The sequence below is a fragment of the Sceloporus undulatus genome, chromosome 1 (genome assembly GCF_019175285.1).
Source record: "Sceloporus undulatus isolate JIND9_A2432 ecotype Alabama chromosome 1, SceUnd_v1.1, whole genome shotgun sequence".
NCBI lineage: Eukaryota > Metazoa > Chordata > Lepidosauria > Squamata > Phrynosomatidae > Sceloporus > Sceloporus undulatus.
In genome coordinates this window covers 24,081,353-24,102,381 of record NC_056522.1, presented here as the reverse complement: position 1 = coordinate 24,102,381, position 21,029 = coordinate 24,081,353, and the positions used below count along the sequence as shown (strand labels likewise).

The 21,029-nt window shown below is 42.3% G+C and overlaps 1 protein-coding gene across 1 annotated transcript in view; it reads right to left on the bottom strand.

The window, feature by feature from the left end:
- Positions 1-264: 264 nt before the first annotated feature.
- The window catches only part of FBLN7 (fibulin 7), a 31,132-nt gene continuing 10,367 nt past the window's right edge, over positions 265-21,029 (bottom strand). The window contains exons 4-8 of the mRNA XM_042440931.1: positions 16,760-16,885; positions 13,070-13,207; positions 10,615-10,752; positions 5,033-5,171; positions 265-3,017 (exon numbers count right to left, since the gene is read on the bottom strand). Of these exons, the coding sequence (XP_042296865.1) occupies positions 2,645-3,017; positions 5,033-5,171; positions 10,615-10,752; positions 13,070-13,207; positions 16,760-16,885 (914 nt within the window). The 3' untranslated portion in view covers positions 265-2,644. The remainder of the gene's footprint in view (positions 3,018-5,032; positions 5,172-10,614; positions 10,753-13,069; positions 13,208-16,759; positions 16,886-21,029) is intronic.

Sequence of the window (21,029 nt, the reverse complement as noted above, 5' to 3'; positions counted from 1 at the left end):
TCATAGGGTTTTCCCCCCTTGTGTTTCCTATTCTGGCAGCAGATTGGACCAAAATACCCCTGGGAATTGGCATTTGGCACAGGTAGAATAGCATTCAGAGCCAGATTTCTATGGCAATATGGCAGCAGTTTCTGCTATTCATGGCACACCACTTTTTTATTTATTTATGCAGGTGTAAAACCAACCAGGAGACTGAATAAACAGAACAAAGCTGGAGGAACTGAAGTTTGCCAAAGCTCATCTTTATATATGTTTTAATCCACGTTGCTCTAAGAACATCTCAGTTTCTATTATTCATCTTCCAACAGGCATATATATTGCAGAAGGTACATAAAATCCAAAATATTCAATAAAAAATACAAACAAAGATATCTTTGACAGAAGTCTATGTTCAAACAACATAACTACAGTGGGAACCAAAGTCTCATTATTGTGATGCTGAAACAAGTTGCTTGGGGATTTTTTAAAAAACAACAACCCAAGTCTTCATAAAATCTGGTTGCTTGCAAAAATAATGTAAAAGTATTATATTATGTAAAATATTATATATATATTTCAAAATATTATATTATGTAAAAACACAGGGCATTAACCAGTATTGGGCTTCCATTGGTGAAACAACAGGCAATCTTGCTTTCTTAGTGCAACCCCACCAGAAGACAAAAAAACAAAACAAAACAAAATAAAACAAAAAAAACCCTGCCCCAGAGATCTGGGAAGTCATAGATCTTTCTTTGGACAGCTCCTTCAAAAGGAGGAAAAGGGAACTGGATGTTAGATTCAGGTCATATAAATCATGCTCTTGGATTTAGGCCATATTTTCCCATTTCATTTTCATGGGTGGGTGGAAATTTCCAGTTATAAGTACCTGCCAATATTCTACGTTAGCAACTTAGTTACATATGGGTAATTAAGTAATGTCTCCTGCCTTGACAACCTCAGTCCACCTTTGCTGCCAGTTGCCACCAGTGGTGTTTCCGCACCAGGTATCACCCAGTATACTGGTTGGGGATTCTGGGGGGGGGGGGGGATGCAAATTGTGGTGGGGTTTCCAAATGGGACTTCTGGGAATGGCACACGTTCCCTCTCCCTGTGCTAGCCTATCCTTTTTGTTATGAGGAAAAGGACAGGACGGCATGAAGGGATGAAGCGGCATGGGGAGAAAACATGTGGGGAATGGAATGGCATGGGAGAAGGCACACAGAAGTCTGATTGGGTATCACCCCCCTTCTGGAGTGTCACCCAGTGTGGGCCGCATCACTGCACACCCCTAGGGACACCATTGGTAGCCGCACTGGGCAAATATTGGTCAGTGAGGCTGCAACAAAGAATTGCAACAGATATCTTGCTTCTGACTGTCACAACTTCACTCACTGGTGGGAAAGAGCTGGAAGTGTCATAGTCTTAGCACCCCAACCAGCAGCTGAACAGAATACCTTTGCTCGATGCAGCTGCTGGCTGTTATGGTGGGCTGGGAAAGCATTTATGTACAGTAAGACCTTATTGGTAGTAATGCTGCTGCATGCATTGCCTCTTACCTCACTGGACTATATAGTCCCACCATTACCACAGAAAGGTAGCACCAGAATGTGTTGACTGAATCAAGGAAGTCGCCACCCTGAGCGTGCAAAACTTGAGCAGGGCAGTTGATGACAGCAAGTCATACCAGGCTCTCATTCATAGGGTCACTCTGATTTCTGTCTCACAGCAACACTTAGCATTATGTTGCTGTTGTCATGTGTCTTCAGGTTGTTTCTGACTTAAAGCAATCCTAGGGTGAACTGATCTGGTTTTTTTTGGCAGGATTATTTCAGAGGAGGTTTGACTTTGCCTTCCTCTGAGACTGAGAGAGCATGACTTGCCCATGGTCACCCAGTGGGTTTCCATGGCTCATCAGGGATTTGAACCTTGGTCTCTAGAGTCCTAGTCCAATGCCCAAATCATTATGCCACACTGGCTCTACCTAGCGTAATACACATGTCAAAATAGTAGCAGAATAAAATCTCCTATAATAGAGTGTGATGCCGTTGCTTATATACATTGTCTCAGAGAGAAAGATCATACATTCCTATACATTTGACTTTTTGCCCGAGTTGTGAGAACAAAACATAAGTTAAGAACAGGCTGTTTGCATGTTTGTCAGGATACTGGGTTGGCCAGTTTGAAGATAAGTGGGCAGCACTGCAATAGAATGGGGGGAACTACAATAGTAGTCAGTACTAGATTACATTATGTTTCCCTTTCTTCCTCCCTGGAATGCAATATGGCAGCTAGTTCAGGTCCTGGGAAAATTACTTTTTTGGAGTACAATTGCCAGAATCCCCCAGCCAAAAAAGTAATTTCATCATTGGCCATATTGCCTGTGTGTGTGTGTGTGTTCTGCCAGCTATAGTAAAAAAAGAAGTAACTTCTCCAAGATCTGAAGATATGTCAGAACAGATATACAAAGGCTATAAAGTCATCATCCTAGCAATGTCAGGAAGAAGTAGTTTCTATTAACTCAGGCAAATAGTACCCACACCTGATGCCAGTCCCAGAGATTATGGTACAGCTCACTGGACCCAATGGTTAACCAAAACAAACAGCTTCCTGATGAACAAAAGCAGTCTGTGAATTATTTCCTCCCTTGTATAACTGGCTGCCTTTAAAATTCATAAGCTGACACAAAGACGGTGATCTTTGAAACATGCTTAGCTTGAAAGGAGCGGCCTAGGTATTCTGACATGTCCACTTCCAATTGGATGGTTTGAGGTCCTTGCAGGCTTTGCACCAGGATGAGTTCACCTGTCTGCCGGTCAGAGCGCTGCATCACAAAATGTCCTCGGCTGTTTCCTCCCACAATGCCAAACCGCAAGCTGTCAGGACCAGGCCGTCCGGGAGCCGAAGCAGTGGCCATGCGGAAGAGTGGAGTGGGAGTGACGAGGTTGGAGGGCAGAGGAAGGTAATGGAAGGAGATGGTCTTTGGAGCATAATGGCATGATCTGCTGTCCATTGGACATGGGTTCCGTTCACATTGACTAGGAAGGAAAGGGGAAACAAGAAAATTTAAACGCCTGCAAAGATTTATCACATTTTCTTTTCTTTTTTCTTTTTTTCACTTCTTTAAGAAAAGCAGCACTTTTTTTTTCTTTTTCTTTTTTTTGCAAAGATGGGGAGTGTATGGACCTCTATATGTACAGTTGGCTCTCCACATCCACAGATTCCTTATCCATGGATCCAGCCACCCATGGCTTGAAAATACATACAAAAATCAAAAATTAAAAAAAACACCTTTGATTTTGCTATTTTAGACGAGGGAGAGCCACTACACCATTTTATTTAATTGGACTTGAGCATCCACAGATTTTGGTATCCACAGGGAGCCCTGGAACTAAACCCCATGTAGTTGGACTATGATAGCATATGAAACCCACTGGGTAATTTTAGGCAAGTCAGACTCTCTCAGCATCTGGGGAAGGCAATAGCAAACTCCCTCTGAACAAAATTTGCCAAGTAAACCCCATAATAGGGTTGCCTTAGGGTTGCCACAAGACTGAAATGACTTGAAGGCACACAACAGTGTGGTATTCAATTATTCAATATTAGGTAATGTTAAGTGCCACTGATTTTATAGACCAAGTTGAAGCACCTGGTTAACACCTACTGTGAAGTCAGTGGGAAGTGTTAAATTCAAAGCTGTTTCGCTTTTTAGTTGGGTTGTGTCCAGGATGTTAAACTCTCACAGTGGTATTTCTACCACTCTGCTATGATGGGTAAATATGGAACATTAACATTGGTCTCATATCCAAGAATATATTATGTATAATCTTATTTACTGAAAGGAAAATATTCATGCTAAATGCTTTTGAGATGTTGACAACTAATGGTAATATTTTTGAGTCTTCAGTAGTGGGATTGTGATGCTATCTATTTTTATTCTTATTTGTAAGAGCAATTCCACCAGGAGAATTTGTGAATTAAAACCTCTTTTAATTCTGCAAATTTAGGAATCCTATGAAATTCTGGGCAGGTGATTTGAAGCCATATACTTTATTTTAGAAGAGTATGACAACCAATTCTCATTCAGCTAATGCTGTGTTGCTGTTTGCAATGTAAGCTAGCAAATAGAATAAAACAAAACAGGGACTGTGTCTGATGGTAAGAACGTGGTGAAATATGTGAGGTGGGTTTTTAGACCCAATCAGATCTATGAAAACAGCATTCCTCATTTTGTTAAAATTTCACCAATAGTTTTCTTTTAAAGATAAACTCTTTTTTCTTTTGTCTGATTTTTATTTTACCAACTTACTGGTTACTTTTGGCAGTCATTGTTTTTTTTTAAATGCATACAATTTTGTGGGACAACAATCAGGTTGGAATTCATAACTAAATTTCAACATTGTACATGTTAATGGCATGATTTCAAGAAGGAGAGTTGTGTTACTCTCCTCTAATACCTTAAAGACTAAAATGTTTGACTTGGCATAAGCTTTCATGGACTGCGACTCGTGGGGCTTGTCATGAAGTGGGCAGGATTCCACAAAGATTTATGCCAAATAAAACTCATAAATCTTCAAGGTGCCACAAGACATACCTAGTTATGGACTCAGCTATGTGAGTGAAAATGACAGGCACACCTTGGCAACTATAACTTTCCCATGGAATACATCTAGATGAGATTGAGATTTTGGGCATTTCTTTAAGAGATTTGTGACTAGGTTGCATTTCCATATGGCTGCTCAACCAGCAACTTTAACCATGAAAAAAAATCAGACCTGAAAATGCTTGCGCGTTTAGCAACAATTTGATATATGTAGAAATCAACCAAATTAGACATAAAGATTATACCATGGTAATATGTGCAGAGCAAACTAATGTTAAATGCACTGCTAAATACAGAGGCTGGGTGAAGAGTTGCAGTCCCCAAAAGTAACCTTTTCAAGCACTGGTTTGTACCCCTGGAAGCCATACTTTAAAGAAAACTGAACATTATAGTCATGCATTATAGTGCGTGTTTGGAGCATAAAAATATCAGACTTCTGTTTATACTTACAATGGTGATGTTTTCACATAGCTGACATTTCCACTAGGTTTGGGACACTCTGAATTAACACATTGAAAGCCTCCTCCTGTATTAATACACATCGTCCCTGTAGTGCAGTCATGAAGTGAAAGCACACATTCATCAATATCTGCAGAAGAAACGGAGAACGTATAGGAACATATTCAGTCGCTTAGGCGGGTTAGGGTTAGGCTAGCCCTGGGATCCTCCAGGTGTTATCTGGATTGCCAAATATCTCCTTCCAAAAGAAACAAAACTGGAAGTTGCCAGAAGTTTTTTTTAAGTGTTAATCAGTTAATCAGAGGTGGCTACTCCTAGGGGCTATGAAGAGAAATAATTCCTCTTTTTGGGCTGTTTGTGGTTCCATGGATCGACTTTGCTCACCTCTGATTTAAGTTTTGCAATTTAGGACTGCCATGTTTTCAGAATAACTGGAGTAAGATTGCTGTTGTTCTGTCCCTTCAAGTAGTTTACGACTTAATGGCGATCCTAAGGCAACCCTATCTAGTGCTCAAACTATTACACCACACTGACATAGTTCCCCTTTAATGATCATATGGGACATGGTTCTTACCCTTAAATAAGTGACTTTCCTTACAATACAGGGCACATGGTAATTCTAGTTTGCACCACTGGTACATGATTCAACATATGGATGTCTTATGCTGAGTCAGTCTACTGATCCATCTCAATCAATAGCAAGTACATTTCAATGCAGAAACCATCAGCATTTTCTACATTGATTGGAAGAAACTTTGGAGTTGCAGACAGAAGCATACTCCAGCCCTTCTTGGAAACACCCAGGATTAATAATTAATTAATTATTATTTATTATGATTATTATTAATAATAATATCCACATAAGATGCAACTATAAGTAAAATTCATTACACAACTGTCCCTATGTGAGTTCACTGCTTGAAATTTCATCCCTGAATTCCTTTGAGACATTCACCCTCAGGAAACAAGCTAAGACTTCACATAGCAGTGTAATTCAACCCTGAACATCTAACATTCTTTTTTACACTAGATGAAAAAGTTGCTTTTGGGTTGATTGATTTGTTTTCAGTTTCTCACGTTAGAACTACCTTGGACCTTGTTGGATGTGGACAACTATTGTATATCAACAGAGACTGGGTTGAGCTGTCTATAGTCCCAGCTTTGGGGAAGAGATGAGGAATAAATAAGGTAAACAAAATAGAAGAGAGTGGACTGGAAGCAACACATTAAAAATAGCAATGTTGATGTGAATGGCTGAATAAATGTTTGTTCAGTAATAAGACAAGACACACAAATGATATAAAGTATAATACAATCAGGAGGATTATAAAGAGATCCTATTCTATCATTTGTAAAATACTTATTGTGAATGTCATATTTTCTATGTTAAGATATGTTCGATTTTTAAAAAATCATATATATATATATCTATTTCTAAAGGTTCTTTAGAAAAAGCCTGGGTTGCTTTAGCTGGTTGGGTAATGATATTTCTTTTTTATTGATAGGTTTTAAATTTCCCGCGCCAGATGACTAGTTCAGTTTTATCGTAATTTGAGGGCATTTTCTGCTGCATCCCAGGCAGACAGACCGCATGTTTCATGGGGACAATATCACTATTGAATTCCTAACAGCTCTTGGCACGTCACCTTCATACCTTCCAACATACCTTAAGCTACACTACAATGTATACCTTGTTTGAGGGTCCAACTCTCTTGGTAGTCACAGTTAGTATTTTAAGTCATGATGGTGCTTGACAAACTATCACAAAAATCTGGCTTGTTGCATGGCCATTGATACTAAGCCCAGCTTGTTAGTGTTTCATATCATTCACAAGCACAAAAATCGATCTAGTGAGAAGCTATAGGAGATACTGATATGTGGATCCAAACATGTTAGGAGGCAAGTAAAAGGCAACCAACATATGCTCATGGACACACTCAGGATCAGTCTAAGACATTTTGCTGCTTAAGGCTAAGGACAAGATGGTGCAAACTTTTCCCATTCCACAGTCAGAGACAGGCAATAGAATAATGTTCTCCATTGCACCTGAGGACAAGTAGCAGGGAAGTAGCCATAAGGAGGGCAAAATGAAGGTATTGGCTCGCAAATTTGGAAGTAAAAACATTATTTGGGGAAGTCAGAACTATAATTTTAGTCACTGCCAGCATCAGAGGACCACCAGAAGAAAAACAATTAGAGACATCCTGCTTTTTTGCATGGAATCATAACTCAATGGCAGAACACAGCCTCTGGCCCTTATCAGATGAGTGTGGAACTGGGGGTTTTGCGCACTGGGTGGTTCGAATTCGCGTTATTTCGCAAAGTACCATCATACCAGCATTCGAATGGCCCAATCCGCACTCACGTGAATGCGCGAGCTGCCGAACTGAATGCGTACTGGCTCCTCGTTTTGGAGCGTGTTGGCCAGTGCGCTGATAAGGGGATTGGCGATATCCGGATTTTTTCTCTGTTCGATCTCAGTGCGAATGGGTCTGGTATGAATGCCCAGTCCTGAACTCCATCGCAAGACCCCCAGATTCCAATTTTTACTTCCGGTGGGTCTTTCCTCTTGCCGGTTCCAGGGAAGCGGGGGGGCGGGGGCGGTTCCAGCGGCCTCCTCCTCCTCCTCCCGGCTTGAGAGGCCCAGGCAGGGAACAGGCACGGGGCCGCTAGAATCGTGGCGATCGCCGCCATTCCAGCGGCCTCCTCCTCCTCCTCCCGGCTTGAGAGGCATCCCTGGCTGCATCCCAGGCAGGGAAGAGGTGCGGGGGGGGCCGCTGGAATCGCGGTTCCAGCAGCCTCCTCCTCCTCCTCCCGGCTTGGGAGCCAGCCTAGGCTGCCTCTCAAGCTGGGAGGAGGAGGAGGAGGCCGCTGGAACGGCGGCGATCGCCGCGATTCTAGCAGCCCCGCGCCTGTTTCCTGCCTGGGATGCAGCCAGGGATGCCTCTCAAGCCGGGAGGAGGAGGAGGAGGCTGCTGGAACGGCGGCGATCGCCGCGATTCTAGTGGCCCCGCGCCTGTTCCCTGCCTGGGATGCAGCCCAGGCTGGATCCCAAGCCGGGAGGAGGAGGAGGAAGCCGCTGGAATCACGGCGACCCCAAGAAAGGCCATCCAGTCCAACCTCCTTCTGCCATGCAGGAACTCTTAATCAAAGCATCCCCATTGACAGATGGCCATCCAGCCTCTTTGACAGCCGCTGGAACTGCTCCTCCCCCCCCAGAATACATACACACACACTCACACACACACACACGCAGAACCGGGCATTGCTAATTTGTTGCAAGGGAAGGTCATGGTTACGTTAAAACCAAGCAGGAATGTAGAGAGGAAACAGTAACGGGCACGTTGTATCACGATCGTTAATGTGCATGAGCTGGCTCTCCAGCTGTTTACCGGGCTGTCATGACGGGACCTCCCCTTTCACCCCGGAAGCGTTTAAGGTCGCAACCCATGCAGGGCACCACTGAGCATGTGCGAGGCGGCCGATATGAATCGGCCAATCCTCATGTTGAGCACCGGTGTGACAAAACATTCTGCACTGAATGCACTTCGCGAAAATGCAGATTGGCCAATTTGAATCCTGCCAATGCGGAAGGATTCCCAGGTATGACAGTACATTGCGTTATGACGTGAATTCGAATCGCCCAGTGCAGAAGACCCCCAGTTCCACACTCATCTGATAAGGGCCTATGAATGCAAAAGGCCCCAGTCTCATTCCCAGCATCTCCCAGCAGGGCTGCATGAAGCTTTGAGATAGGGCTGGCAGTTAATACCGATCTATCTCAACCAATGTTTTGATTACGTATAAGGCAACAAGTTCAGTTCCAACTAAAACATACCAACAAACATGGGAAACGAAATAGTGGTCCATGGATTGGAAACACTCAATATACTTTCCTGTTCACAAAAAAAGAAGACACAGAAGATTGCAGTAATTACAGGACCACTGTACTAATTTCTCACACAAGCAAAACAACACTCAAAATCCTGCAGGATAGACTCCTACCATATATGAAGCAAGGGATCCCAGAGGTGCAAGCAGGTTTCAGGAAAGGAAGAGGCACTAGGGAATCACATTGCAAATATAAAATGGATAATGAAGCACACAAGATAATTCCAGAAGAAAATCAGCATGTGCTTTATTGATTACAGCAAAGCATTGGTCTGCACAGATCATGAAAAGCTGTGGCTTGCTAGAGAAATGAACGTGCCACTTCACCTGATTATCAGGACATGATACTGCAGTCAGAACCAAATACAGAGAAACAGAATGGTTCCCAACTGACAAAGGAGTCAGACAAGGATGCATTCTATCACCCTATCTGTTCAGCCTATATGCAGAAATTCTCATACGCAGAGCAGGTTTAGATTCAGAGGCAGGAGGAGTGAAGATCGGAGGAAGAAACATTCACAATTTAAGATACGCAGACGACACAATACTACTAGCCGAAAACAACAAAGACCTGGAACAATTATAAAAGAAAGTCAAGAAGAAAATGCTATGGTAGGCTTAATGCTGAAGATTAAGAACACAAAAATAATGACCACAGAAGGGCTACATTCATCCTAGATAATGATAAAATAGAAATAATGAAAGAATTCCCATTCCTTGGATCGAACATTGATCAGAGTGGAGACTGCAGTCAAGAAATCAGAAAAAGACCAGAACTGGGAAGGGTAGCTATGAAAGAATTAAACAAGATCCTAAAGTGCAAAAACATAACACTAACTACTAAAGTTAGGATTGTCCATGCCATTGCAGTTGTATCAACTCCAATTGTATATTTCCTCTTAAAGTTTTTAGAAGATTATCAGATGGGGGAAATCAGGGGGGGAAATGGCATACTCCCAGCAAAGTCACACAATCGTGGGGAAGATTTTCAGACAATGTCGCACTTATCCAGGACTTAACCCATGAAGATCCAGGAATGCTCCAGCAACAAACTATTCCTAGGACTTTCCTATTAATGGTTTGTTACTGGAGCATTCCTGGATTTTCATGGGTTAAGTCTGGATAAGTGCAGTGTGTCCGAAAGTCTTCAGCATGATCGCACACCTTTGCCAGGAGTATATCTTTTACTCCCGGCTTTTCTCCCCATCTGATAATCTCAATAAATAAACCTAAAGAGAGGCATTTTATACTTTTAGAATGGGAAAAATTTACATAAAAACCACTGATTTATGGTGTCCTTGCAAAGGTAGCATGTCCTTGTAGAGTCTCAGAGGGCAAGATCAAGGTCCTGTGATAGCCAGATTCATTTCTGAGGCTGGGATTGCTATAACTTTGTTAATTAAAAGGAAGATTAACAGTGTCATTCTAGACAGATCTAGTGAAATGTAAATACTATTGAGTATGATGGGACATACTCCCAGGAGAGTATGTATAGGATTACAGGTTGCAAAGTAACACTGGGTATGCAAACCTCACACCTTCCCATATCCCATATCTTCCAACTGCACCAATTTGGCAAGGATAGTGGCTGTGCATACTGCTGCAAAAAAAAAAAAAAGATTCTACCGCTTCTGTGAAATGCCATCTGCTACACACTTAGCAATTGTAAAACTATGTGTCACCTTCGCAGCTTTTCCCATCACCGAAGAGCCTGTATCCATTGGGGCAGGAGCAGCGGTATGAGCCAGGAATGTTGATGCAGGTGTGCATACAGAGACGTGGGGCTCCCTCCAGCTTGTAAACTTTACATTCATTCACATCTGCAGCAGGAAGAAAAAAATAGTCTTGCATATTTCTTCAAGCATAAATAGTTTGTTTCATGGCATAACCAGCATTTGGAGGGGGAGGATTCCCCCCCCTCTGGGAAACTGTTACTGATGCATTAACTGATTAATGGCATGCATTTTATTGTTGCAAGTATATCAATTGTACAGACTGATTTTAAAATATAGGGCAAGATCCTATGCCACAGTCTACATTTTGTAACTTTATGAATTCATAGTTTTATTGCTAAAATTCAAAGAAACTCTGTTTGTGAATTGCAAAGATGCATATGCTGGCAATGGCAAAAGTACTCCAATGGGCATTGTACACTTCAGATGTGCATCAGGAATTTTTGATACACATTGGGCACTCCTGTTGTAAACCACCCGGATTGATTCGCCACAGGGCGGTATATAAATAAAATTTTATTATTATTGTTATGTGCTCTGGCATTTCTTACGTGGTGTCTGGCTGTGCACTGTAGATCCCTGATGTGCATCAGTGCACACGGTACATTGGGCCATGATGCATCAGTCATTCCAGCAATGTACAATGGGTACCCATATATTGTAATGCTACACTGAGTGGCATTGCTAGGGCTGACATTACCCGATGCGGTAACTCATGGTGTCACCCTCTATTGACCTTCTGCCATACCACACCATTCAGAAGCCTTACTAATGTAAGGCTAATGTTACTCATAAATCCTAATTCCTGTATATCACTGAATGTAATAGCAATAGTTGTGGGATAAACAGCTAACAAAATTAGAATTATACCTTGAAATTATAAAATCATATGCACAGTCTAAATGTATTTACATGTGTGTTTCATGTAGTTAAAGTGAAAATTGCGTAAGAACTGATTTTAAAAGAAAATTTTAAAAGAATTTTAAAATTAATTTTTATTTTTTTAATTTAAATTTTAACACATTTTAAATTTAACACATTTTAAAAACTTGAGGCCTCTCCCTTCTCCTTCCACTGAGCCTTTCCCACTCACACCATCTTATCAGTGTTTTAAAGGGACACAGGCGAACACCACAGCCCATTGCTGCCAAAAGGCAGATGATTGAGGAACAGTGGTGTCACCCCCCCTTATGGTGTTACCTACTGCAGTCTGAAACCCCATGCCATCTAGTGACACCCCTGGTCACAGCAACCCCTAGGTCAGGGGTAGGCAACCCTTTTGAGCCGGGGGCTGGGTTGCTGTCCCTCAGACAACTGGGGGGCCGAAGCCAATAATTAAATAATTAAATAATTTTTTAAAAAATTAAATAAATAAATAAACCGGGACAAATGTAGGACAAAATTTTCAAATGGAGGGCACTTTTTAAATAAAAAATGGAGGACATGCGAAAAAAATTTCTGATTTTTTAAAAAAATGTTAAGATAAATGCATGTTTCTGAGGCTTCTATAGACAATTGCCCCACCATGCCCCTCGTGTGAGACGCCAAAGGCCCCGGTGGCAATTGGCGGCAGGACCGGGCTGGGGCCGGTCCCAAGGCCTTGCCGGGCCGCATTCGGCCCGCGGGCCGCAGGTTGCCTACCCCTGCCCTAGGTGAATATGGATGTTGTGGGGCTACTCAATTCAATTTTGTACACACACACCACTGGAATCTCAGAGACTTTACACACAACTAATGGCCATTAACTACAAATTGATTCTCCCTTTTCTGGAATATCAAAATCCAAAATACTCCAAAAAACAAAATTCTCCACATGGGTGGCTGAGATAGTGACACCTTTGCTTTCTGAATGTCCATGCAAATCTTGTTTCATGCACAAAATTAATAAAAATATTTGTATAAAATTACCTTCAGGCTACGTTTATAAAGTATATACAAAACTTAAATGAACTCCCTGTTTACACTTGGATCCTAGTTTCAAGATTTCTCATTCTATATTCCAAAATCAAAAAGAAAAAGAAATCCCAAACACTTCTGCTCCTGAGCATTTCAGATATGGGAAACTCAACATATATATGTTCCAAGCAAGTTGAGAGACAGTATACTTTAAATAACTTGGGATGGAATAAGACCAGGAGACGTCTATTACTCCTGCGTCTTGCTTGTGGCCTTCCTATAGGTTTCTGGTCAGCTACAGTAGGAATCAAGATTGTGGACGAGACAGGTTTTGCGTCTGATCTCTCAGTCCTTTCCTTCAATTCTTATGTTAAAGTACTACATACATGATCGCTTGACATCATGTTAACATCACCACCATATTCTGCAGTTGAAATAGGATTAAACATTTAATTGGGAAGGTTGTGAATGTTGGCTCTGCAGGTGTGTCATTCAATGAATCTCTTACCTTGACAGATGCTATTTTCTGAGGTGCCACTCATATGGAAGCCTGCTTCACAGCTGCAGTGCTGCATTTGCTCAGATTTAGCACACCGTGGTTTACGACTGAATGCTGGGTCATTGGTTACACTCCATGTGGGAGGGACTGAAAGGGAGAAAAGAAGAGGAGACAGCTTGACTCTGAGTGTAGTATACAATTCACAGATCATTCTTCTTAAAAAGCAAGGGCAAGACCTTCAGGGCCCAGTGCAGCAGTAGCCACGTTTATAAAGTGTATACAAAACTAAAAAGCTTTGTTTAGCAGCAGTAGCAAGCATGTACACCACAAATATATAGTAAAGGGCTAGATCTGAGCTTCTAGTAATTAAACAGAATACGCAAGTAGGTAAAAAAACTTACTTTCAAGAAAAATCACTAATCACTAAATGCTTGGTAGGAGAGTCCCTATAGCTGACTCTCATGTATGCAAGTAAGAGAAAAAACATCTTTAAAAGCACAACCTTGTTTGCGCATCCATGCCGACTGAAGGTAGAGAGAGGAAGAGAATCTCTGAACAAAAGGTTGTAAATCTCCCAACTTCTGCCAGGATAGGAGGAGGAGATAGGAAGTGACCTCTTCACAGCTACACTGACCAAAATAATCAAGGCATCTGTGAAGAAGACCACCCCTTCTCAAGAAAAATACAGAGCTACAAGCATTGATGCTACTCCAACAGAAAGCGCCCTATCTCACTTACCCAGTAGCCATGCTGGTCCCTGGGTGTATCATCCCGCCAGGTGACACCCCCCTCTGGGGGTCACCCAGTGCAGTCCACACTCCCTGCATCCCCTAGTGACACCTCTGCTGCCCCCTCTTCCAACATCCCTTTACTGTCTTTATCTTTCTTATAATTATTTCACTGTTTATACCCATGGCAGCTGGTGCATTCAACACCATGCGGCTGGCAAATCCACTCTTGATTTGACTCTTCCTCCTAGTGCAGCTTCCCTTTTGGATTCACCATCCCTGCAGTGGTGGATCTATTGACTATCCCTGGCTTATGCACAGTGCCCAAGCATTCTTATTTCAATCTCTCCAAAACAACTGGGTGAAAAGGGTCAAAATCAGATGACACAAGCCATAGTGCTCTCCAGTCTTCTTGTACAAAAGGGAGAGATTACAAGTGCACACTTCTGCTTCACAGCAAACCATGATTTATCATTGTTCTTGTTGTTGTGTGCCTTCAAGTCATTTCCAAGTTAGGGTTACTCTAAGGCGAATCTATCATGGGGATTTCTTGCCAAAATTTGTTCACAAGAGGTTTGCCATTACCTTCCCTTGAAGCTGAGAACATGTGATGTCCAAGGTCACCCAGTGGGTTTCATGGCTGAGGTGGGGATTGAACTCTGGTCTTCACAGTCATAGTCCAACACTCAAACCACTACACCACCTTGACTCTCAGTTCACCATTGGACGCTCAAATATGGCAAACTATAGTTTGGACAAATCATTGTTGCTACCTGTGAGCACAACTGAGAACAATGGCTTGCCTGCACAGCAGAGCTTCTAATGATCTCTTCTGCACAGAGGAAAATGGAATGGGGAGGGAAAAGAGTGAGAGTGCACATGCAAAGCTCATGTCCGCTTATCCTCAGCATGATAAACTATGGCTTGCTGTTAGGCTGATCTCAGTTTTTATGTACAAATGTTCAAGGCTGTTTTTGTTCTAAGGCAGCCCTAAAAACACTGAACATTATTTTTTCATTGATCCCACTATTTGCACAAGCACTGGGGATGAAGATGGACAAAAGGTCAATAGCATACACAGACACCAACAATCTGCTTATGCTGACTTGAGACAAAATGGAAGAGAAACAAGGGGTAGTGGAAAGAGGAAAAACCAAGCCTTGGGTCTCTGGGAAGTACTGGAGAGCAGAATGAAGTTTGAACTGGGTCAGATTGAGGCTGCATCTGCACTGCAGAAACACTCTGGTTTGACATCGCTTTAACTGCCATGGTTTAATGCTATGGAATTCTGGGAACTGTAGTTTGGAAACTACAGTTCCCAGAATTTCATAGCATTGAGCCATGGCAGTTAAAGCAGTGTCAAACTGGAGTATTTCTGCAATGCAGATGCAGCCTATGTTATATCACCATTTGTAATCTTCTTAATTAAAAGCATGCAATAAGATGTACTAAGTGCCAAAAATGAATTATGCAAGATAAGCACCAAAGCTGGGATATGACATGTTACAAGTCATGCAATTGTCAGTATTTCTTTCTTTCGGTAATGAGAGTGCAACAACATCACATTTCAAAGTAAAACAATATGTGGGAATGTTGTCACCAGAATGGTAGTTTAATAGTTTCTCATTAGCATCTCTTGTTACTTTATAAGTGTTTGAAAGCATGTTTAAAGCCATTTTAAGAGAATTTTTAAAATCTTTATGCCCCTCTAATTAATTCTTAGGAAAAATTCCAAGGAAACTTCCTTTTTTAAACACTGTAATGTGCAAGAAGAAATTAATGTAAAACACACATACAAGTAATAAGGAACACATTTTTAAAATACAATTTTCCAAGTTTGGGTAAGCATAATCAATGGCATTTTTAAAAAGTTAGGCAGCCCTCTGAATGTAACTAAGGTCACAATTAATGACAACAAAAATCAAACCATTTTTGGAGCTTTTCTCCTGATGGAATCAAGCCATGGCCTTTCAGCTCAGCTAAAGACATTGGTTACAATCAAACCCCATTGAAAACAGTGGCATAGATATTAACTCCAAGTCACAAAAAGCTTCTGTGATCCATGCCAGTGGGATTTGATCAGGACTAGATTTACCTGCGTTAGGATGCTGTGCTTCATAATTGCTGGATTTGTTCTATAAAAGTTCTGATCAGAGCACCCACTAAATCCAATGGCAATTCATGGTTCTGGGTCATCATGTGTATCTGTGCATGTGGATAGCTATCCAAGGTGCTGAACCTATTTTCAGAAAAGTATAAGAGAGGCCTAAGTACCCTAAAGGCACCAGCCCAGATCCCATCGGATCTGGAAAGCTAGGCAGGGCGAGCCCCGGTTAGTACTTGGAAGGGAGACAGCCAAGGAATCCCAGGTACTGTACTATAGACTACATTTCATAGAAAGAAACTGTCAAAGCAACCTCTGATTATCCCTTGCCTAAGAAAACCCTATGAAATTCATGGAGTTGATATAAATCAACAGGAAGCTTGAAGGCATGTGTGCACACGCGCACACACACGTGCACACACAGAACCTTGGAAAGTTTTTTTTAAAACCCAGACGACAACCTAGGTTACATCTACATTGCAGTTAATGCAGTTTGATATTGCTTTAATTGCCATGTCTCAATGCTATGGAATCCTGGGATTTGTAGTTTTGTGAGCTATTTAGCCTTCTCTGTCAGAAGGGTGTGGTGCCATCGGAAACCATAAATCCCATGATTACATAAAATGGAGCCATGACAGTCAAAATGGTGTCAGACTGCATTAATTCTGCAGTGTGGCAGCAGCCCTAGAGTGGATTCACTACTCCACAGGCATGGAAGCCAGATGCCACTTCTGTTAAGGGCTGCTGTTCTCAGAAACCTCTAGTAAATTGGGGATTCTGGGACCTGTAGTCTAAAAAATATCTCCAACCTCTGGTTTAAACTTATATAGTCCCATACTTTCTTTCACTCATCAGCAAAATACATACCTGTCTGTGTTTGATACTGGCAGTTGGGACCAGTCCACTCCTTTGGGCAAATGCATCTGTATTGTTCCCCTCCATCAACACACGTTCCCCCATTTTGGCAGAGATGATGTGCACATTCACTGATATCTTTTTTAAAAAAGCAAATAAAATTAAAATGAGGTTCAACTTTTTTTGTAACCTATGAGTTGAAGACACACACCAATTATAGGCAATTTTGGTGAGGACAGAGGAGAGGGCCTTCTTGGTGGCTGCTCCCAGGCTGTAGATTTTTCTCCTTTTGGGAAGCTAGGCTCATCCCCCTCACTGCTCTTCTTCTGAAAGAAAGCTTTTTTGAGTTAGATAGACTTTGGTTTATGAACTGGTTACTGCAGAAGGGTCTTTTAATAAGAAGACCTACATTTTTATCCTAATTGCTATTAGGATAACATGCAGCCCATTCAGTCCAACCCCCAACCATGCAGTGAGAGTGAAGCAGCTGTCTCAGGCAGTAGAGGAGGTCAGATTGTGGGGTAGCCTTCCACCTATTCCCACCTGAGCCAAGACCTATGCAACTCGCTTGGAGGATGCAGTGATATGTGCCCAGTTGCAGCTGGTACTTCCCACATTTATGAGGTGATAGAACCCACTCTCAAGGCCTATGCGATTTTAGGCTGCATCAATAGAAGTATAGTGTCTAGATCAAGGGAAGTAATAGTGCCACTCTATTCTGCTCTGGTCAGGCCCCACCTGGAATATTGTTTCCAGTTCTGGACACCACAATTTAAAAAGGATGTTGAGAAACTGGAGTGTGTCCAAGGGAGGGCGACCAAAATGGTGAAGGGTCTGGAAACCATGCCCTATGAGGAACAACTTAGGGAGCTGGGGATGTTTAGCCTGGAGAAGAGAAGGTTAAGAGGTGATATGATAGCCCTATTTAAATACTTGAAGGGATATCATATTGAGGAGGGAGGAAGCTTGTTTTCTGCTGCTCCCAAGACTAGGATCCGGAGCAATGGATGCAAGCTACAGGAAAAGAGATTCCACCTCAACATTAGGAGGAACTTCTTGACAGTAAGGGCTGTTCGACAGTGAAACACACTCCCACGGAGTGTAGTGGAGTCTCCCTCCTTAGAGGTCTTTAAGCAGAGGCTGGATGGCCATCTGTTGGGGATGCTTTGACTGAGAGTTCCTGCATGGCAGGGGGTTAGACTGGATGAACCTTGGGGTCTCTTCCAACTCTATGATTTTATGATTCTATGATTAACATGAAAGGAGCTACCCTGCATGGCAGGGGGTTGGACTGGATAGCCTTTTTGGTCTAATGGTAGAATCATAGAATCATAGAATTGGAAGAGACCTCAAGGGCCATCCATTCCAACCCCCTGCCATGCAGAAACACAGAATCAAAGTACCCCTAACAGATGGCTACCCATCCTCTGTTTAAAAACCTCGAAAGAAGGAGACCCCTTCACTCTCCAAGGAAGTGTGTTCCCCCGTCGAACACCTCTTACTGTCAGCAAGTTCCTCCTAATGTTTAGATGGAATCTCTTTTCCTGTAGTTTGCATCCATTGCTCTGTGTTCCAATCTCTGGAGCAACAGAAAACAAGCTTGCTTCATCCTCAATGTGACACACCTTCAAATACTTAAACAGGGTTATCATACTACCTCTCAACTTTCTCTTAACCTTATAATAACAATACCAATTTATGATTCTAACCATGGTACCAAATCTATTTGGGAAATAGGGTTCCATTATATAAATCTATGCTAGTTTTAGACTGCCCCTTAAATGAGCTATCCATGAAACCAAGCCTATTTGGGAGTCAGAATTGAGCACCTTGGATTGCTCCTTTAAAGTTCATACTAGCAGAGTCCTAAATCCCCACTGACATGGGCATTATCAGTTGCCTCTGATCCACACATATCTTGAAAGATAAAGGCCCAGGACAGAAGAAGGAAACGGTCCCACATAATTTTTCATCTGGTTAAACTTAGAAAAAATTTGACAAGAACTCTGAAATTCCTGTTCAACCAAGCGCCTACCACCACCTGTGACATTTTAACCTTTTCCTGGCTTTTTGTGTATTGAAATAATGTAGCAGAATTCCTTGAAGGAACAGGACTGTGAGTGCCTTGTGGGTTGGAATTGCTTTCCATCTACCAAATGCCAAGCTCTCTTGAGCATCAATAGAATATTCTAAATAATCAGGGGTCACCAGACCATGAAGTTATTGAATAAGCAGTCAAGGAAAGTTGTAAAGCCTCCAGCCCCATCTTCCTGGCCCCTCATGCCTTCAATTTTCTAATGGGCTGAGATTCTCATTTGCCTTGCTTCAGAGAGCATGTGCACCACTGGGACTCAGCAGCAACACCTCGACCAAGCTAACAGCCTCTACCCATGTGTTTCATGGTGTGTGTGACCTTCTCACTTGAATGTACATGTGTGTGTGTGGATACTGGAAGGAAAAATAATATGCTTGATAATGTGGATCACTATGCAAAGGAATCTTGTAGTACCTTTGAGACTAACTGTGCGAATGAAGTAGTAGCCTAAGCTTTCATAGACTTGGTAGACCTTCCATATAATCTGCCCCATACACTCAGGTCCTCTGGAGAGATGGTTACTTCAACTGGCCAGAACTAGACTACCATGTGTTACCCAGAGGACATTTTCCTCATCCGCCCCTCAACTGTAGAATGATCTTTTGGGAGAGATTCAACAGCTCAATATGCTGTCTGAATTTAAAACAGTATTAAAGACATATATCTTCCGGCAGGTGTACTCAGTCAATTTTAAACAGTGAATTTTAAACTAGTATATTTTTAGGCCCAGTACAGACCACCCCAAAGGGGCGGCCTACACCTGCCCCTTTTTGCGCTGGATTGGGGCCAAGGCAACTTCACCAGCAGTCCTGTGGCCCCAATCTGGTGTTTTCCAGGCCACAGAGAAGCAGCAAAATGCTGCTACTCCATGGCCTGGAAAAGAGGTGTCCTTAGGACTTCATGCCCTCGGATACCCTGGCCCTACAGAGGAGAAAGGGGAAGCCCCTTTCTCTTCAGGATCGTTGGTGGGGCCGTGTAGTTGCCACGCCAATGGTCCGCTGGCAGTAAGAAGCTGCCTAGAGCAGCTTTTTCCTGAGACGTTATAAGGGCTGCATTGCAGCCCTTATGACGTCTCTTCTTGTCACGGACGTGCGGACGCTGTGCGTTGCGCACATCATCATGGGGGCCCCCATGTGGACAGGAGGTCACCATGATAATGGTGTCTGCATGTTCTAGGGTTCCAGACTGTGCGGTTGCTGTGTGGTCCAGAATCCTAGAATTGGTGGCGGTACGCCATTTTGTATCCGTGTGTATCAGGCCTTCATTTTGTATTGGATGATTTTAATTTGTCCTATGCTTATACATTTTAACTTAATGTGGTAATATGATTTTATGTGTTTTAATCTATGTTGTACCCTGACTCAAGCCTTGGAGAGAAGCAGATAAGAAATAAAATTAATGACAACTCATCATCATCATCATCATCATCATCATCATCATCATCAATTATCACTATTATAACTATAACTATTACTGTTGTTGTTGTTTGCCATCATGTCATTTCCAACTTATGACAACCTATCATGGGGGATTTCTTGGCAATAGTTGTCCAGAGGAGGTTTGCCATTGCCTTCCCCTGAGGCTAAGAGTTCAATGTCACCGAGTGGGTTTCATGGCTGAGCTGGGAGTTGAATCCTGGTCTCCAGAGTCATAGTCCAACACTCAAACCACTACATCACACTGGCTCTCCATTATTACTATTACCACCATTAGAATAATAGAATCATAGAACTGAAAGAGACCACAAGTCTATGAAAGCTACAACTTCTTTCACTCAGTCTCAAAGGTGCTACAAGATCTCTTTGCATACTGATATTCCAGACTAACATGGCTGTGTCTCTGATTATGGATCACTGTCCTTCTTCTGGACACAGCCATTCTCTTGATTTTAGGTTTTCTAGCTAACACATGGCATCTCACAATCTCTTCAGAAACCTCCTCAGCCACAATGGGGAAGGGGATGCCCTCTAGCTCCATCATGCTCAGGCAGCGGTGGCTCAATGGTTCATTAGCATTTTGCACAATGAGGTAGGAATTTGTTTAAACAAACAGCAGTGTCAATGGCCAGAGGGCGCCTTAGTGCTCTGAACACCCGAAGGAGGAGCGTGTGAAAAAGTAAACCGTAAGACAGCAGGGCAAGAAGAGAGAGGTTGCATTGCATTGATTTAACTTTTTTTTTTAAAGAAA